General features: G+C 49.5%; 1 protein-coding gene across 1 annotated transcript in view; it reads left to right on the forward strand.

Annotated features, from left to right (window-relative positions):
- Positions 1-18,689, forward strand: part of LOC144371894 (acyl-coenzyme A oxidase-like protein) — a 235,194-nt gene that overhangs the window by 45,432 nt on the left and 171,073 nt on the right. Inside the window, exons 4-12 of the mRNA XM_078035198.1 lie at positions 4,535-4,621; positions 5,057-5,155; positions 9,650-9,764; positions 10,065-10,151; positions 11,866-11,938; positions 15,536-15,668; positions 16,563-16,685; positions 16,835-16,936; positions 16,978-17,099. Of these exons, the coding sequence (XP_077891324.1) occupies positions 4,535-4,621; positions 5,057-5,155; positions 9,650-9,764; positions 10,065-10,151; positions 11,866-11,938; positions 15,536-15,668; positions 16,563-16,685; positions 16,835-16,936; positions 16,978-17,099 (941 nt within the window). The remainder of the gene's footprint in view (positions 1-4,534; positions 4,622-5,056; positions 5,156-9,649; positions 9,765-10,064; positions 10,152-11,865; positions 11,939-15,535; positions 15,669-16,562; positions 16,686-16,834; positions 16,937-16,977; positions 17,100-18,689) is intronic.

An 18,689-nucleotide genomic window follows, 5' to 3' on the forward strand; every position in this document is an offset into this window, starting at 1 on the left:
GGAGATCACTTCCTGAACTTGGAGTACTAGATAGTGGGAGAAACCTGTGCATCCTGCCCTGAGTCTGGCCTGGAAGTAGAGGCTCTGTTCTGTTCCTGCAGGTGGCAGAGAGCTTGCCCAGGAGGGCCTGTACTGGGCTGGGAACAGCTTTCGTGAGCTCTGGGTGGATCAGGGGTTCCCACCAGCCCAAGAGCAGCTGGCAGCCCTTGCTTTTCATACGAGCTGGCTGTCAACCTGGTGTCACCATCAACTCACAAAAGTCATCTGCACTCCTGGAGCTGGGCCTCGCCCAGTCTGTGTTCCTGCAGAGGCTCTGTGTTGCCCTGAGCACTCTGGACAAACACAGTTCTGCTCACGCATCCCAGTGCTGGCAGGGCTGGGGCTGGCTCAGAGCCACCCAGAGCAAAGGGCTAGGAAGGCCAGAGAGGTGCCAGGGACAATGGCTGTCTTCACGGGGGGCTCTGCATTCCCTGTGCCAGCTCAGGAGCCGCTCCATGGCCCTCCACCAAACACGTGGATGTACCCGGGGCCTCTGAGGCCCGAAGGAGCCTAATGCTTCCTCCCTGGCTGCAGGTCGGCTCTCCTCTGCTCTCTACTCTCCATCGCCCAGCTCTCTGTCAGTCTGCTGGGCTGCCCTAACAAGGTGCCATGAACCAGGGCTTAAGCCACAAGACATGTTTTCTCACATTTCTGGAAAGCCCAAGACCAGGCTGCTGCATGGCGTGTCCTGGTTAGGGCTCTTGTGGTGCGCAGGGTGCCCTCCTCCTTCTGTGTGTGCATGATGAGGAGACAGGCTCTGGTCTCTCTTCCTCTTCTCACACGGGCACTAGCCCCCGTGAGGGTTAGACTTTGTCTATCACTAAGGTCCCAAGTACCATAGCACTGGGGGCAACGATCCAAAATAGGAATTTGGGGGCACATTATTGGTCCAAACACTATCCTTTCTGGGGTCACTGTTGTCTCAAAAGCCATTTTCTGTGCTTCAGTGCATCCCACATGAGACGAAAAGTCCCTGAAGGCTCCAGAGGCCCTCCAGGAGACCCGCTGTCATGATGCTGGGTAGGAGGGGCCTGGCCTGTCACAGCCCTGGCACGGCAAGCTTCCTGATCATATGATGGACCTCCAGGGCTCCCTGTGGCAAGGGAGCAGCCAGACAACAAGGGTGCATGCCCTGTGTCTAGGACTTGCTGGTCATGGTCCAGGCCTTCCTACTGTGCATGTACCTTAGCTGTCCTTCTGTAAAGATGGTGCCACTGTGGCCCATCCACAGGCTTCTTACAGATCTAAATCAATAACGCTACCAGGCTGGCCTGTCACAGGAGCTTGATGAGTGGTGGGGACTGTGACCCCTGAGATGTGGCTGGCAGCCTCCCCAGCAGTGGTCCTGGGAGGAACTCTGTGATTGGACTGAGGAGGAACCCACACCTGTCTCTGCTCTGACTGGTTCCAGTTTCCTTCTGGTCCCCACCTGGGGGTCAGAGGCCTGCTAGGCCCACCCCTTGGCCTCTTGGTCGTGTCCTCCTGCAGCTCTCAGTGCTTAGGTGGCTCCACTGTGTCCTTCAGAGGCTCCTGCCAGCCCTTGCTGGACACTCTGTGGTCATCACCCAACCCCCGGCACCATATGCAGAGTCCTTTCCTTCTCCAGGTTTGAGAGGACCGAGTGAGGGCATTCAGAACAGGCCCTCTGGGCACATGTAGGGACTAGGGCCTTTGTTAGGCACCTCTTAATCTCCTTGCTATTGCTTGCCCCAGTCTCTCTCAGAGGAGATGCACCTCTCAGCATCCTGTCCCTTGAGGTCTGCTGGGGCAGGACACCAGGCGGTGATGGCAGCGCGGACACACTTCCACTTAGGGGCACTTTGGATGGATGCCGGCCTCAAAATCTCCTCCCAGCTCCTCCAGGCTCCTCCTCTAAGCCGCCCACTGCAGTTGGTGGGCCTCCACCCCCTGGTGACTCTGGCTAAAGACCAGGGATCTCCCAGAGTCCTGTCTTTCCTATTCCCACCAAACACTGCCCTCAGCTTTGTCTCCTGTGTCTGTCCTGATCCCTCTGGTTCTCTCCCTAGGGACCCCCTGCCACCTTCCTACTGGCTCAGCTGGCTGGCCATGTCTCTCCCCTCCCCCACAGCTCCTGCGGGAGGCTGGGAGGCAGGAATCACCTTTTAGACCCCACCAGGGGATCCAAGCTTGGTCTGGTTGCCCGCCATTCACAGAATGTACCTTTTGTGAAGGAGAACCCCACACTCGGATCCATAGTGTGGATGGGGTCTCTCAGATGCCTCCTCTGTTTACTGGTGTTGTTCTCTGAAAACTGACAGCCGGGGCTCCTCCTATAGCTAGAGAATGGAAGCTTTCAACATGCAGCGGCAACATTGTGATTCTCCTTCCTCAAGACGAGGAAGGATTAAACCTAGAAGATGAATAACACTGTGAAAACTGGGTCAGCTACCATCCAGATTTAGGGGTGGAAGATTAAACTTCTTGTTGTTTGAGTAAAATATATTTTGTAAAACTTTACTTCTAAGATGGCTTAGGGAAAAATACTTGCAACCCTTGATGTCATTTCCCTAAGCTGGCAACAGCAGGGTCATGCCGAGTGCCCTCCGTGATCCTGTAGGGAAGTGTGTTGAGCGGCCAGGGCAATAAGCCTCTTCCCAGGACACTGGGGTTTTCCAGATGAAGGGCACTTTCTACATCGAATGGGATTTGTGAAGTTTGCTGTCCCAGTGTCAAGAGTGTTTTAGCTGGTGTTGGCTTAGAGTTGATGAAGTCACATCCCATAGAGCTGAGATTAGTGTCACTGTCATAGAGCTGATGGTGTTCATCCAGGCTGCCCATGTGTGTGGGCTGCAGGCAGCTCATCCAGTGCCAAGGATCCCAGACTATCACCCACTCTAGACTTGCCTGAACAAAGAGGGCCTTGCTGGGCCCTGGGGGCAGCTGGCTTCAGGCGGGGTGCACGGGACCTCTGGGCCACCTCCTCCCTCTCCTCATCCCCTGTGTGTTGGCCAGCTCACGGCAACCTGGCCACCAGCAGCACCAGGACTCTGTCCCAGGTAACATCTCCTTTCCCCCAGGGGAACCTTGGATGGACCCATCCAGGTCATAGGGCCATCCCTGAGGCCATCCTTATTGCCAGGGGCATGATCCACCATCAGCCAGTCCTGAGCTACAGACTCTTCCTAAAGCTGGGGATGGGGTCAGCATCACCCACAAACCATTTGGATTTATTCCAGGGGAGAAGGGCCCCCTAGAGGATCACTGGGGCATGTGGCTAGGAGGGGCCAGAATGCTGACCCTCAGCCAGCCAGCTTCTGTGCCCATAAGTCCTCTGTCCTTGCAGTCAGCGGCCAGCTCCCTCCAAGTGGTCCTGCTGCACAAGCCTCTTCTTCCCCCTCCTTCTCTCTTTCCCCTCTTTTCTCCCCCTCCTCTTCCTCGTCAGCAGCACTTTTCCAGGGCTCATGAAGACTGGGCCAGGTGCCTGGCATTGGCTGTCACTGAAGGCACTCCTTATGACAGTGCTGAGGCCAGGTCATGGTGACATTATGAAGCCCTACTAGGCATTAGGCGGCTTCCGTTTGAACTGCAGCTTCCGCTCTGACCCTCTGCATCCTCCTCTGTGAGGTGTTGTGAGCCTCAGGGAGCTTGCGTGTGTGAGCTCCATTTGTCACATCAGGCTCCACATCACTCATCTAGATTTCACAGCACTGAGTACTAAACTGGAGCAGAGCCCAGGCTGACTTGTCCCAAGCTGTTGACTTGCTCTGTTGACTCGCTCTCCCATCAGCCTGTTTGCTGACATCTTGTGGCAGGGCTCACCTCTGCAGATGGTGGTCAACATCTGGCGTCATTGCTCCAGATACTTTTCTACATACCAGAAGCCGGTTTCCCAGGAAACACCTTCAGAAGGGTGACCACCTTCTGATGGGGTGAACCAGGCTGCCCTGAGAAGGAGAATTGAGTCTCTGTAGAGTTGGGGGGCAGCTGCAAAGAGCCACAGCCAAGTGATATGATGCATGGCATTTTTGGTTAAAAGGTGACCCAGCTAGCCATTGAGATGATATGATTATGTTAAGATTTGCATTCATATGGATATTGGACTCCTGCTGTTCACCTGGGCCTGCTACGAGTCTCCTGGAGAGTTCCCATTGGTTGGGGAAGTGCAGTAGGAGGGAATTCCCGGGGAGGAACTTCCTCTGGGGTTCCAGGAGAACACCGAGTGAGTGGTCGGCAATCTTCCCAGGCGCATATGGGGCATTAGTGGCAGTTTCAAAAAATAAAGTTTGTTCCTTCTTGAGTGGCTCATGATTTTGTGCCCAGCCAGACTGCGGCAGGCAGCCTTTCTAAGAGAGGGACCCACAGGCAGAGAGCCACTGGAGCTTGCCAGGCAGTGAAGGGGAAGGGCACGGAGACTACTCACCTGTGGGATCTAGGTCAAGTTCAAGGTTCCTGGGATGGAGTTTGCCTAGTGGGTTTGATTGTCATTAAACTTCCTACCCTTGCTAACAATGCTTTGCATTTTCCTTGTTTCTAGTGTGGAATCATTTATTGGCTATTTGGTGGTGCTGTGAGGAATCTTGGAAGCCCCAGACATGTCACTCAATGGCTGCAGCCACTCAAGGTATGGCGTGCACCTGAGCAGGGAGCTTCTTCTATGAAGAGCCTCCAATATCTATAGTAGTTAGATATGTGTGAGTGTCTTAAGAAAAAGAAAATAAAAGAACATTTGTGTCAGCAAAATTCTTGTTCCAAATGGGAATTTCAAGAGTATCTTCTTTTTTAAAAAATAAATTTTTAGTTGTCAATAGACCTTTATTTTATTTATTTATATGCAATGCTGAGAATTGAACCCAGTGCCTTACACGTTAGGCAAGTGCTCTGCCTCTGTGTTACCACCCCTGCACTCTTATCTTAAATACTGTGCTGATTCTGCCATCTTGGTAAGCTCACGTTAGGTGTCATTACCTCTCCCTTTGTCACCAACATTCTGATGGTCTGAGGTCTGCAGCTGAGGCTCTGACCAGCTAGTCACCTTCTCACATCTGCTGAACTGCAGGAGCAACAATACACCGGGATGTTTGCAATGACCGAGAGGGGCCACGGGAGCAATGTGAGAGGGATCCAGACGGAGGCCACCTTTGACCTTGTGGCTCAGGTGAAGAGTCTGTACCATGTTCCATGGTTCAGGGCAGCGGGTGACCTGAGCCCAACTTTATGGTGTGAAGAGACTAGTTCTGAAGAGTCGTCGGATGGGTGAACTGGGCAGGCCTGAGGACACAGGACTGAGTCTGTGGAGTTGGGGGGCCTCTGCAGGAGACAGACCTTGCACAGAGAGCTTGCCAGGTAGCTAAGGGAAGGGCATGGAGACTCGTCACACTTGGGACCCTGCTCTGTGGCTGAGGAACTCGGATTCAGAACAAGCATCTATGTGTTTAGGTGGAGGTGGACACAAGCTCAGCCTCCCTGATCCTGATGCCATGCGACACCACGCACCTCGCTCGCACTCACCGGCTACCCGGTGGAACAGCTCCACAGGGACAGCCCTACAGCTTCTCTGCCCTTCCCAGCAGCTTCAGGTGGAGATCGCTCAGAGCCGTGTGTGTTTGCTACTCTCTAATGCTGGAGCATCCTCAGTGCCGGGCTTCCTTACCAGGAGTCAAGTCCTCCAGGATGGCACAGTGGTTCTCAGTGCCTGTGAGGGGTCCAGGAACCCCCGTGGATGCCCAAATCCATGGATGCTCGAGTCCCTTAGAGAAATGGTATTGCGGAGAACCCATGCACATGTTCCCGTGTAGTTTGAGTCATCCCTAGGGTACTCATGATACCTAATACCATGCAAATGTTGTGCAGAGTTGCTAAAATGCATTGCTTAGGGAACATTAGTAAGAAAAATGTCCATGGATGTTCAGAATAGACACAATTAAAAATATTTTCAAGCCAGAGTCGGTAGAACCGAAGGATTTGGAGGGCCAACTGTATCAAGCAATGTTCTCACGGTCACCTGTGGCCACAGGAGGCTGCACAAAACAGTCTTTTCTACTTTTACTGAACGTGAAGAACTTTGATATTTTCCCTTCTGCTTGTTTCTCCTCTCCCTTTCTTGTTTTTTTTTTTTTTTTTGTTATTCTGTCTTTCCCTTTTCTTCTTAATAGTGAAATGAATATTTTCGTGAAGACTCTCTATATCAATCTGTCTCTCCATCCTGGGTCACAGCCTGCAGTGTGAGTCCCCACTTTGTAGAGGCCCCCTCTTTAGCAACTGCTCCCCCTGAATAAAGAAAACAACTATTTACTTATTTCACCCATTTTTATAGTTTCTTATTTGATATTGGGTATCCTGAAGGACTACTTGAAGGGAGCATTACATCTTGAAGTTCTTTCTACAAGTGAGCCTTTGTAAACCTGCGTGTGTAGGCCTGTGTGTGAGCACAGTGTGGGCGTGGCACAGGTGTCCATCTCTCAGCCTGTTCCTTTTTTCCCTAAGCATGTCTTTCTGAACCTGAACTTTTGTCTGCAGAGTTTTCTTGACCACAAATGCTACTTGGTTCTTCTCTTTTGTTTTGGTTTGGTGCTGGGGATTGAACATCCACAGCCTGTTTTATTTCTTATTTAGGGACAGGGTCTCACTAAGTTGCTTAGGGCCTTGCTAAGTTGCTGAGGCTGGCCATGAACTTGTGATCCTCCTGCCTCAGCCTCCCAAGCCCCTGAGATGACAGGTGTGCACCACAGTGCCTGGCCCACAAGTGCTGCTTGGAAGTGGCCACCATGTAGGATGATATCCAGGCGATAGCTGTATGGAGGGTGCTCTGCTTTCCCTCCCCCTGAAGTTCATTCTTTGCAGTAGCCAGTGATGTCCAAGGTCATGGGAAGAGCAGGAGCGAGTGCTGCTATTCAGAGAGCACCTGGCTTTGCAGTGCTGTGTCCAGCTGCCTGTGCAGGGTGCTCTGTGTTCTGTCCAGCACCCGTCCCTCAGTCATGACGTTCAGAGGCTCCCGTCCATGGAGCATGCATGTGCTAAGGTGACTCTAAGCACTCTGTGTCTCATTGTGTCGAATGTCCTACAATCATATAGAAAGGTAGTGTTGTCCCTGTCTCACAGATGGGGAAACTGAGGCTCAGGGGGCTTCAGGAACTGACTAGGGTCATGCAGTTAACAAGAGAGTCTCAGATGCTGGCTGGACTGCACTTCACAGTGTGGCTTCTGCTGGTGACGGCTCATTGACCTACATCTTTTTGGTTTTGGCCAATTTCTTCCTTCCCCAAGCAGCAGTATCCAGGTCACCTTGCTGTCATTAATGGGGGAGGAAAACCACCCACAATTGTTATTTATTTGTTTCTCTTTACAATTATTTTTTCCCCAAAAAAACAATTTCCTGCATTGGTCCCATTTTCCCAACGCAGCATAAATGACCTTGCTACCTGGTGACTTCAGCAGCTGCCACTTTGTGACAGGGGAATTTTGGAGTCGCAGTTATGACGTGGAGATTCTGGTGTGCGCTCATTTCCATGGGATGAGAACAGCCCGTCTCAGACGCACCCCACTGGCAGCTGGTGTGGCAGAGGGTGGCTTTCGCCCTTCGTTGGGTCTCGTTCCTCCTTCGTTTCCCTTCTGAAATGCCAGGCCACGCCAGGAGCCGCCATCCCTCCAGGACCGGGGAAGCTCTCACGTTCTGGTGACTCACTCCTATGAGTTGGTTCTTCTGTTTGTTTATTTATTTATTTAGTTTGTGGGGGTGTGTGTGGATGGGCTAGTGGTATGGACAGTTAAGAGGTAAGAGGGAATTTTATTTTTACTGGCAAAAATAAATGAGGTTATGAGCTCTCTGCCCAAAGCAGTTATTTATTTTTTATTTTTAATACTTTTAGTGCTTGGCCATTTTGCTGGCCTTCAACAAATAGTTACACTAGCAACCGGCACACATGGTGCGTGTTATTTAGACCCAGTTTTAACGCCAGCATTTTGGCTGATGTAAATTTTCCACATCAAGCATCTTGCCAGAAGTGACAAACCTCCTTCCCGGGGTGTGCCAGATGTTTATGGGGACGGTGGCCTCCTGCCCTCTTCCCCGTCCCACCAGACCTTCTCTGCCAGGCCAGGGTTTCCTCTGCTCCTTCCCTTACTCCCCCACGGGCAGGTACCCCCACCACACAGGTTGCTTTGCCGATCTTCCCACTGCACCCGGCCTTGCACCTCTTCTTTGTGAGGACTCCTGGCTGGCCAGATAAGACAAGGGCAGCCTCCAGAGACTTTTCTTGAAAAGACTCAGCTTGTCCATTTATGTTTCTGAAAAGCTCTTGCACATGTTAGAAGTTTCCCCGTACAAACCGATGTCAGAGAGTGTTTTCTTAGGCCTCAAGACTGTGTTTCTTGGCCTGAGGCAAAGTGCAGTCTATATACTTAATAATCTGAAATCTGAGATCATCTTTGCGTGATCAATAGCTTGTCAGTTTAGTTTAGTCCTCTTCAGTATTGTCAGCTCCAATTATATGTGCAGTTTCCCCCTCTGTCACTTCCCCTGGGCTCCCTGACCCATCGCAGGAGCTCTGTGCCCAAAGCTGACAGTGTGGCCCTCTCCTTGGCGAGAGATTGGAAGGTGACCCATGTGGCGAGCAAGGCTGGGGAAGGCCAGGGGCGAAGGGTGGCATTTCCACGGGGATCCCTGTTTAGGCTTCCAGAGTTGGAAACAGAAGACTGAGTTCTGTGCAGAAGTTGAAAACAAAATGCCTGCGTTTCTTCCCTGCCTCGTCCCAGTGACACTGGTGCTAGAATCGTGGCCAGGTCATGGTGGCAGACTGCATGGCACGTTCTAAGATCCTTTTCCTCATAATGTGGAGAGAGACCCATTGATGGGTGCTTCTGTTTTAAGGTCTTGGGTGTGAGAAGCTTTTGGGCAACATTTGCTTATGTTATTCATAGGCCAGAAAAATGGCTGAGCAGGTTCTGGACCCATCTATCCAAAGGTTTTAATGATTTCTTTTTCATAAAAATAAAATTGTTCAGGCTGCTATTCTAAGCAATGGAGGGACTAGGTCAAGGTTGCCTGTGTATCTGGTCTGCACCCAGGCACAGTGTTGGCCTCCGGTTAGCTGGTTGGGTGCTGTTCAAACAAAGGCCCATGCGAGGGATGCAGAGACAGCCCAGGCCTGTGAACAGTAGAGGGCAGAGAACCAAGAGCCTTGCCCAGAAGGGATAGGACAAGATGAAACACGCAGATGTGGGGCTTGGAACAACCCATCCAGGGCCCCGATCATTGGATGTTTCCTTCTTTCATCGGGACCTCCCAGGTGGGGTGTTGGATTATTTTATTCAAAAGTCAAAACCTCAGTAGGAAGTAGTATAGAGAGAGAGAGATGCTGATCACTGAGGAAGGATAAACCATACTTTAAAACCAGGCAGGCTCGGCTTGATGGTATCAGAAAGAGAGATCAGGAAGGGTGAGGGATAAAACCTGGGCACTTGCTGTGCTGGGGGGGTCATGCCCTGAAAACTCACCTTGCTGAGTCTGAGCGCTGGCACAGCTGATGGCCTTGGCTTCACCAGGTGGAAGTGTCCGAGTGGGTCTGTTGTCATAGTGTTCTCTGTGTTGAGCCCAGGGGCTAAAACGGGCCATGTGAGGGAACACTCCGTGGCTTCCTCTCTCTCTCTGCAGGAGTTCGTAATCCACACACCGTGTGAAAACGCCCAGAAGATGTACATCGGGAACGCCATGTGTGGGAACTACGCAGCCGTCTTTGCCCAGCTCATCATCAATGGAAGTTCACAAGGTTTGTCACTGACATGGGAGCCAGAGGATTTACTGTACTGTCTCTCTTTCCCAGTGAGTACTTTACATGGAACACCACTTTGCAGGGCTGTTTCTATCTTCAGGACCAACATCATCTCCTGAGTGGAAATGATGATGAATTTATCCTTATGTTCTGATGTTATTCCCTTCTGCATGCAGTGCACAGTGCAGAACTGAAGGAATTCTGGGATCAAAAGAATTTCACTCCATCCCAGGAAGTGCGTCAAACTTTACTCACATCTTTTGGGAGTTTCCTAAGGGTCTCTGTTGCCTCCCTCAGGGCCCCACTGTTTCATCGTTCCCATCCGGGATGAGAATGGAAGCTTGTACCCAGGAGTGACAGCTATTGATATGATGCACAAGGAAGGTGAGTCCCAGAGAAGGCAGACCAAACCAGCCTCATCCCTCCCAGCTTCTTGAATTTCCTAGTAGCAAGGCAGCTACTGGACACTGTCCATCTTCTCTGTCCCTTTTAGACTTGGGCACTCGGAGGGCAGGCTCTGTGCTCTCTCTCTCTCCCTCTTAGCCCACTGTGGCGTTCATGCCCACAGGCCCTTGATGACGTCTGAGACTGGTACAGAGCATTAGTCTGCTAAGGCTAAGCAGGGGCTTCAGCACCAGCAATTTAGCATCTCACGGTCCTAGAGACCAGAGGCCTAAGATCAAGGGCAGTGAGGGAAGGGTGTGACCCAGGATTCTTCTTGGCTGGGAAATGATCATCTTCATGCTAACATCCCTGTGCATGTGCCTGTCTCTGAATTTCCCCTTCTTATAAGGACAACACTGTTTACATTAGGGCCACCCTGTTGACCTCTTTTTAACCTGGTTGCCTCTGTATGAACTCTCTCCACTAAGGTCACGTTTATAGGGCTTAGGGCTTCATAATATGGATGGGGGAGCACAGTTCAACCTTAACACTCAGTGAGACCATACTGCGGCCGTGGCCATCTTTGGCCAAGGACCAGCCAAAGCCAAAGAAAGAAGTGTGAGGGGCTTGGTTGTGGCTCAGTGGTAGAGTGCTTGCCTAGCACGTGTGAGGCACTGGTTCAATATCGGCACCATGTAAAATAGAACTAATAAAGTAAAAGTATTGTGTTCACCTACAACTAAAAAAATTTAAAAAAGAAAGGAGTATGAGAGTGAAAAAAAAAAAAACAAGAGAAGAGAGTGGGGAGAGAAGAGGGAGAAGGACATCCCTGGGGGAAGGACAGAGTTTCATCTCCAAGGGAGCAAAACTAACCATTCCCACAGAGGCAGGGCTGGGCTGCAGGTGGGTTTGCTAGGTTGAATTTGCTGGGTGACCGGGCCCTGGCTGGCCCTGGCCCCTGGAAAGGACCTTGTGCATCATGTGTTGCTGAGAACAGAGAGTGGGCCGAGCTCTTAAAAGGTCTCTCCAGACATTGAAAACACTGGCAACTGCGGAAGGTCAGCCTGGTTTCCTTGTAAGCTCCAAAATGTACCGTGTCCTTGTCAAGGGGTGAGGTTCGAATAAAATCTTTTATGAAAGAAGGCATTTTTGCCTCTGGATTAAATCTCCCTAAGATTTTTTTTGAGCAACACATAGACCCTAGCGTCTGACCACAGGTGCCATTAGGAAGTAGGTCTGGCAGACTGTAGGACACTGCCCCCCCTCCCATGTCCTTGTGGCCATTTTCCTTGTCTTGTGGCATTTGCTTTCATCAGTTCCCCCTGCATGCTGAAGATGAAGCCCTGGAGGCAGGAGCCCTGTGGTTCTGCTCTCCTGGGAGAGCAAGCTGGCCCGCCATCTTGCCTTCCTGTCCTTTCCTTGCCTAGAACTCTCCCTTTGAGAACCACTGTTACTTCTGGAAGGTTCTGGTGGGGACCTGCCCGCAGCCTAAGCCTTGGAGCTGGCAGGCTGCGCAGAAGGAAGAGCACACTCACTGTCCTCTGTACTTGTGGGGGAGTGGGCTGAGTGGGCTCAGGAGACAGACAGACCACATCCTCACCCCTCAGCCCCAACCCAGAGCATCAACAGTTCTAGAGCAAAGGCTTGGGAAAGGGCAGGGCCAACATGGCTGATGCCTGGATTCCCTGCAGCTACGTTCATTTCTGTTCTCCAGGTCTGCACGGTGTGGATAACGGGATCTTAATCTTCAACAAGGTCCGGGTACCTAGGGAGAACCTGCTGGATAAGTGAGTGGTTTTCTTCTCAGCAACTCTGCAGATGCTTGCTTTTCTCCCAAGCGAGGCCTGTCTTCCCCCAGCCTCCCTGCCAAGCTATCGATCACTCACTGGAAAAGGCAAAGAAACAAATAGAAATAAATGAAAATGATCCAACTTGCCGTTGCCCAGATTCAATGATTGTCCCACTCCAATGTGTCTCTCTGGACTTTCTAACACGTCAACAGATCTAGAGAGATATGTCAGATTTTACCAAATGAAATTTTTACCAAATGAGGATGCTGTCTTTTTTTAAGACTTATAGTTTTCATTTAACATTATTTTACAAATATTTTAATGTAACAATAAACACACTTAGGCATTATCATTTTTAACAACACTATGCAGTCTGTTAAATAAATGGTCTGTAAGTTTTGTCATCGAATCCCTTATTGTTGGGCACTTAGATTGTTCCATTCCCCCCTTCGCGCACTGATTGTTGCTGTCCCATCCTTTGTGGGTTGTGAGCGTTCAGGCACGGTCCTTCCGCTTGGGAGGCTGTTAAGACCACTGCTTCCTGGAGGGATGAGTTCAAGGTGCTCAATTCTCAGTACCTCACAGTGAGGTCAAGGTGAATTCAACAGTGAGCTGAAGGCTGCTTTTTCAGGTGCATTCTAGGGATGAAGGTTCAGGGGTTGGTTAATGATGCTTCCCCCACCCCCAGAGGCTGGAAGCACCAATTACTTTTAACTTTCTCAGCAGAATTTTCCTTATCCTATGAAAGTCCTGTGCCACCCTCATATTTGGGTCTCTGACAAAGCCAACAGTCGGTGTGTGGATAAGCAGCTGTCTCCCTGGCTGCCTGTGGATTTTCTTTGAACACTTTACTCCTTTTTGCTGCCTGCTAGTTCTTGTCAGCAGATAAATATGGTATAGATGCCAAAAGTTTAAGAAAATTGTGTGGGAAACAAACTTAGAAGAAGCAAATTTTGTTTGCTCTCTGCCATGAACTGGGAGAAAATAGAATGGAGACAACTAAAGAATCATTGCAGTTATACTGGTGGATACCTAAGACCCCCAGATCCTCTCAGGGGCCACCAGTGCCCATGACAGCAGGTCTAAGGACCACCAGCATCCCCAGGAGGTGTCTGTACATCTCCAGGCCCCTGTCAGCACCACCCCACATTGGAGGACGGGGAGGAGGGAAGATCCCTGTGTCCCACCACTCTGATGAGATCTTGGTGGCTTGGCCCATCCTCCAGAGGCCAGGCAGTGCCTTAGAAATCAGAAAGGCTAACTTCATAAGAAAGAAAAATGATCATGAGCTACAGTATTTGTAGAAGATATGAGGATTTATAGTCTTTCTTTGATAAGCAATATTTGAATTTAACATAATTTTATAGGTATTTAAAATGCCCCTAAATGCTGTAGGACAGCGTGTGGCAAGAGTTTGAGTTTTGAGGAGGAGACCCACATTTGGGTTCTTGGTTTATCACTTGATAAAAAGTGGGCCAGTAAATAGATGTATGGAATCAGTACAATCCCTATCAAAATCCCAGATTTGTTTTGCAGGAATTGAAAAATTGATTCTAAAATTTGTAAGAAAATATAAGAAGTCCAGAATAGTCAAAACAATCTTGATCAGTCAAAAATAGGAGGACTCACTTATGATGGGAAAACAGTACAGTGCCATTGTCATCAAGACTGGTATTTTGAACAATGGAAGAAAGAGTCTTAAAATATGTCCTCACATTTATGGCCAATTAATATTCACGTAGGGTGCCAAAACCATTTAATGAGGAGAGAAAAGTCTTCAGCAACTGGTACTGGTACAACTGGATACCAGATGCAAATGCATGAGTTGAAGCCCTACCTCACACCATATCCAGAAGTTGACTCAAAATGGTCACATACCTAAATGTAAGAGTTAAAACTACACAACTCTTAAAAGAGATCACAGATGTGAATTTTTGTGACCTTGGTTCAGGGAATGACACTGGAAGGATAGCTCACCAAACAATAAGTAAATAAATTTATTAAAAATTAAAAAATAAATTAGACTTCATTAAAATTAAAAAAAGACTCTTGTATATCAAAGTGCACTATGAAGAAAGCAGAAAACAATCTAGAGAATAGGGGAGAATATTTGTAAAATATTTCATTAGGACATAGTATACAGAATATAAAAATAACTATTATAATTAAATAATAGAATGACAAAAAACCCAATTAAAAAGCATGCAAACATCTGAAAAGACATTTCTCCAAAAAATGCATGTAAAGTACTAATAATGGAAAAATGCTCAACATCATTGTCATCAGAAGAATGTGAATCAAAATCATGATGAAATACCATCCACAGCACTAGGATGGCTATGGTAAAAGAGAGATGACACTAAGTGTTGGTGAAGATTCGGGGAAGCAAAACCATCATGCCTGACTGGCAGTGATGTAATGTGTTGTCATAGGTTTGGAAAAATCATTTGGCAGCTCCTCAGTAGTTTCACAGTTATCAGATGACCCAGCAGTTCTATCTTTACATATGTATAAAAACATTGTTAGCATGATACTAAAAAAATAGATGTGTACACAAACATTCATAACATCATTATTCATAATAGCCCCAAAGTGGAAATAACCCAAATATCCATCAATTTCTGAATGGATAAACTAAATCTGATAAATGCTCACAATGAAATATTGTGCAGCCATAAAAAACAATGAAGGACTGATACATGCTACAACATAGATGAACCTTGGAAACATGCTAAGAAGCCAGACACAGAAACCACATGTTATATGAGTCTGTTTATGTGAAATCTTGAGAATAAGCAACTCCAGAGAGATATAAAGTCGATTAAGGGATACCAGGGACTGAAAGGTGGAGAGTTTGGAGACTGACTGCTATTGGTATGATGTTTCTTTTCTGGGGATAAAATGTTTTGGAACTGGATAGTAGTGCCGGTTGTACAGCTTTGTGAATACTCTGTTGAACACTTTAAAGGAATGAATTTTATGGGGTGTGAGTTATATCTCTTAAAAAAGTGGGCCAGGTTGTACACGCAGTCTCTGGTATGGTTAAATGATGGTGGTATCATGCCTCTTTTTCTCAGGGGCCATTGCTGGGCTGCAGGTTGGTGGTGGCTGAAGACCTGCCCTTGTCTCCATGGTCAGCCTTTCTCAGACTCTCCTGGGAGTCCCTCAGCGGTGGGGATTCACACAGATGGACTCATATAATGTGGGGTCTTTGTGTCTGGATTTTTTCAATCTTCACCTATATTGTAGCGCGTGTCAGTGCTCAATTTCTTTTTATGACCCCAAATATTTAGTGGTATGTCTACATCATATTTTGCTTGTCCTTTCAGCAGCTGATGGACACTTGGGTTGTTTCCACTTTGGGGCTATTATGCATGATTGTCCCATGAGTCCAGCCTTTCACGAACCTCCTGAGAAGGCCCGTCCCCCCACCCCAAGCTTACTCTGCTCTTGTTCTCATGAGGGAAGTTCTCATGCAAATCGGTGCACTTCCTGGGCATAAGGGAGCCACCCAACTGCAACTCTAGAGCTGCCAAGCCTTCTTCTTTTGTTAACCCACCTTTCTTGTCCATTCTGCTCTCCTCCTTCCCACAGGTTTGGTTCTGTGGCCCCAGATGGGCAGTACCACTCACCTATTAAGAACAAGAGTGCGAGATTCAATGCCATGTTGGCCACGCTGACCCCTTCGAGATTGGCAGTGACTTTCCAAGCTCTGAGCACCATGAAGGTAGTTGATTCTTTTTAATGGACCTCACTGTTCATTCTCTGCTTATTCTGGGGGATGCGTAACAGTGTCAGGAGCGGAGCTTCCTGAGCCCCAGTGGTGTCATGTAGCCGGGATGACTGGTCACACTCTAGAGGGAGTCAGTTGGCCACACAGGTCACGTTTTTGTGTGCTTCTCAAGACAGTGTCCCATCCATCCTGAGCTGCTAATCATGGTGGATGGAGCCTGGGCAGTGTGGCCACAGAGCCACAGAAGCTGACCCAAGGAGACTGGGTTGTTCAGGACGAACATACCTGTTTCAGTTTCCTGCAGGTGAAGGTCAGGGTGTCTTAGCTGAGTTCATGGGGCGTGTGGATCTCAGGGGCTCTTGGGGACATTCCCTGTCACGTGTCAGAGTCCATGAGGCCAGATCTCCAGAAGCCATCTCTGCCTTTCCTCCCCCGTATTCCTATGTATTGATTTGGAGAGAGCAGCAGGAGAGAAAAGTTCTGAAAGGTTCTTTCTCTCCTCCGCATGGGCCTACACTTCTGTGTTCTCCAGGCCCTTCCGTCTTCGCGTGAGGGAAAGCCCGCTGTGACCTCCCCTGAGCCTAGTGAAGCTGCAAGGAAGACAGATTCTGCAGGAATATGCCTTTGTGTCTTCAATCCAGCTTTCCCTCCAGAGGAGTGACATTCCTGTAATTCCAGGCCTGACTTCAGTCACACATGTCTGAACAACAGACAATCTCTCTTCATTGCTTCTCCTTCGCCTGCCCCGCCCCAGCTTCCCAAGCAGTGCTCCTCCTGCCATTGAATGGTGGAAGCACACATGCTAGGACGGCCCGCAGCCCGGCGCCCTCCTGTGGCCCCCTCCCGTGGCGCCCTCCCGTGGCGCCCATTCCTGTGTTTGTTTTGCAGTGGTTCTTGCAGTGGGCTCAGTTGGGTGTTCTAAAGTCCCCTGTCAGGAACCATCGGACAAACGAGGCCCCGGGAAAGCCTCACGAGGAGGCGTCCAAGAGCCAAGGGAAACTGGTTCTTCAGGTCTGTAATAGAAAGTAATAGAAATGCTTTCAGCCATGCTCAGGAAAGAGGGAAGGAGAGAAGGCAGAGGAGTCCAGAGTGGCATCAAAGAGGAGACGGAGGAAGAGCCTGACCCGGGCTTTCTGAAGTTGTCCCCAGCACCCCTGCAGCCCTCAGAGCACACCCTGAGCATCCTGAGGAGAGTACGGACACAGGACAGATGCATGCTGGTGGTGGCCGCAGAGGCTGCTGGGAGACCCTGTGCCCGACAGGTATGGAGTGGGTGACGGTGTGAGGGTGCTCCTGCTGCCAGAAGCCTGGTGGTTCCCTGAGCTCCGTGTGGGGTCACGTGGCCTATGGTGTGGGCAGTGAGGGCAAGGCAGGGGGCGACCTTCCAGGAGAGTCTTGGTTCTCTATGTCATCAGATCTGGCGCAGTGCGACGGGGATATCTCCGGGAGAGGAGACCAAGGGGTGATTCTGTGTTTTATTTTTGTGGTCCTGGGGATTGAACCCAGGGGTGCTCTATTGCTGAGTTACATCCCCAGTCCTTTTAAATTTTTTTTTAAATATTTGTTTTTTAGTTATAGGTGGACACAGTATCTTTATTTTATTCTTATGTGGTGCTGAGGACCAAACCCATTACCTCACACATGCTAGGCGAGCGCTCTACCTCTGAGCCCCAGCCCCAGCCCCTTTTTTTATTTTATATTTTAAGACAAAGTCTCGCTAAGTTGTCCACGCTGGCCTGGAACTTGCCATCCTTCTGCCTCAGCCTTAAGTCATTGAGATCACAGGCAGGTGAGGTTCTTGTTCTCTGTTCCTCTGGACATAATCAGGGGTCAGCACCTGTCCACCCCAAGAGCCATGTGCAGACTGATTCCTCGTTGGGTATTTGACGTGCGTGCTTTGTTCCTGGCAATGGATGGTCATGATCACCATCGTAGTCTCTGAAGTCAGAGATCCCTGGGCTCCAGCCTCGTCCCGCGTGTGACCAGCAGCAGGGCTGTGGGCAGGTTAGTGGTCCTCTCTGAGTCTCACTGTCCTTGTCTTCAGGCGGGCCTTGGGAAGATGGTGAGGCAGGACAAAGGGATGCATACGCATGCTCCACAGCTCGGAGCTGATGGAGACACGTTGGTTGTTGTTGCTCCTGCTGCTGCTGTTGGGAAGGTAGGCGTTGGCAGTGGGAAAGGAATAAATGGCTTTCCCATGAAACACATGCCTTCAATCCTGGCTTTGGTAAGGCATTCTGAAATGTTTTGCAAAGATGCCCAGAAAGAGGGAAGGAGAGAAGAATCCCTTTGATTCCTGGGTATCTAAAGCAGAACACGGTAATTCAGAATTGGCACCTTCTCTGCCCATATCAACCTTTCCACTCAAAGGAATTGAGTGGAAAGTGTTAGTCAACTTTCTGTTACAGTAACAAAATACCCAAGATAATCAACTTATGAAGAAAAAAGGTTTATTCTGGCTCACAATTTCAGAGCTTTCAGTTCATGGTCAGTTGGCCTATTGCTTTTGGACTTGTGGAAAGACAGCACATTGTGGGTGGAGAAGAGTCAGAGGAGTCTGATCAACTTGTCAGCCAGGGTGTAAAGAGAGAGACAGGAAGGGGAAGGGGTCCCAATATCCCTGTCAAGGACATGCCCACAATGGCTTAACTTCCTTCCACTAGGCCCCACCCACCAGAAGTGTCACAGGCTGGTGACCAAGCCTTTGATGTGTGGGCCTTTGTAGGCTATATAAGATCCAGACCACAGCATTGGGGTAAGGGGGAACCTGCCCAGAGCCTGGCAGGGATCAGACCCCGAGTGTTCCAGGCCCTGCCATGACGTCTGGCTGGACAGCAGCCCTGGCGGCTGTGATGTCACCATGCAAGTCTCCATTGAGGATGGGCTCAGAGGCCTCCTTGGCGGCAACTCCTCCTCCTGCGGCTCAAACAGGTCCCAGATGTTTTCCCAGCTGAAACCTAAGATGGTCCTGCTGGGTCTGCTCTTGCTAATGAGTGGAAAAACAGATCCCTCTGT

This window comes from Ictidomys tridecemlineatus, chromosome Y, assembly GCF_052094955.1.
Source record: "Ictidomys tridecemlineatus isolate mIctTri1 chromosome Y, mIctTri1.hap1, whole genome shotgun sequence".
In the NCBI taxonomy this organism is placed as follows: Eukaryota; Metazoa; Chordata; class Mammalia; order Rodentia; family Sciuridae; genus Ictidomys; species Ictidomys tridecemlineatus.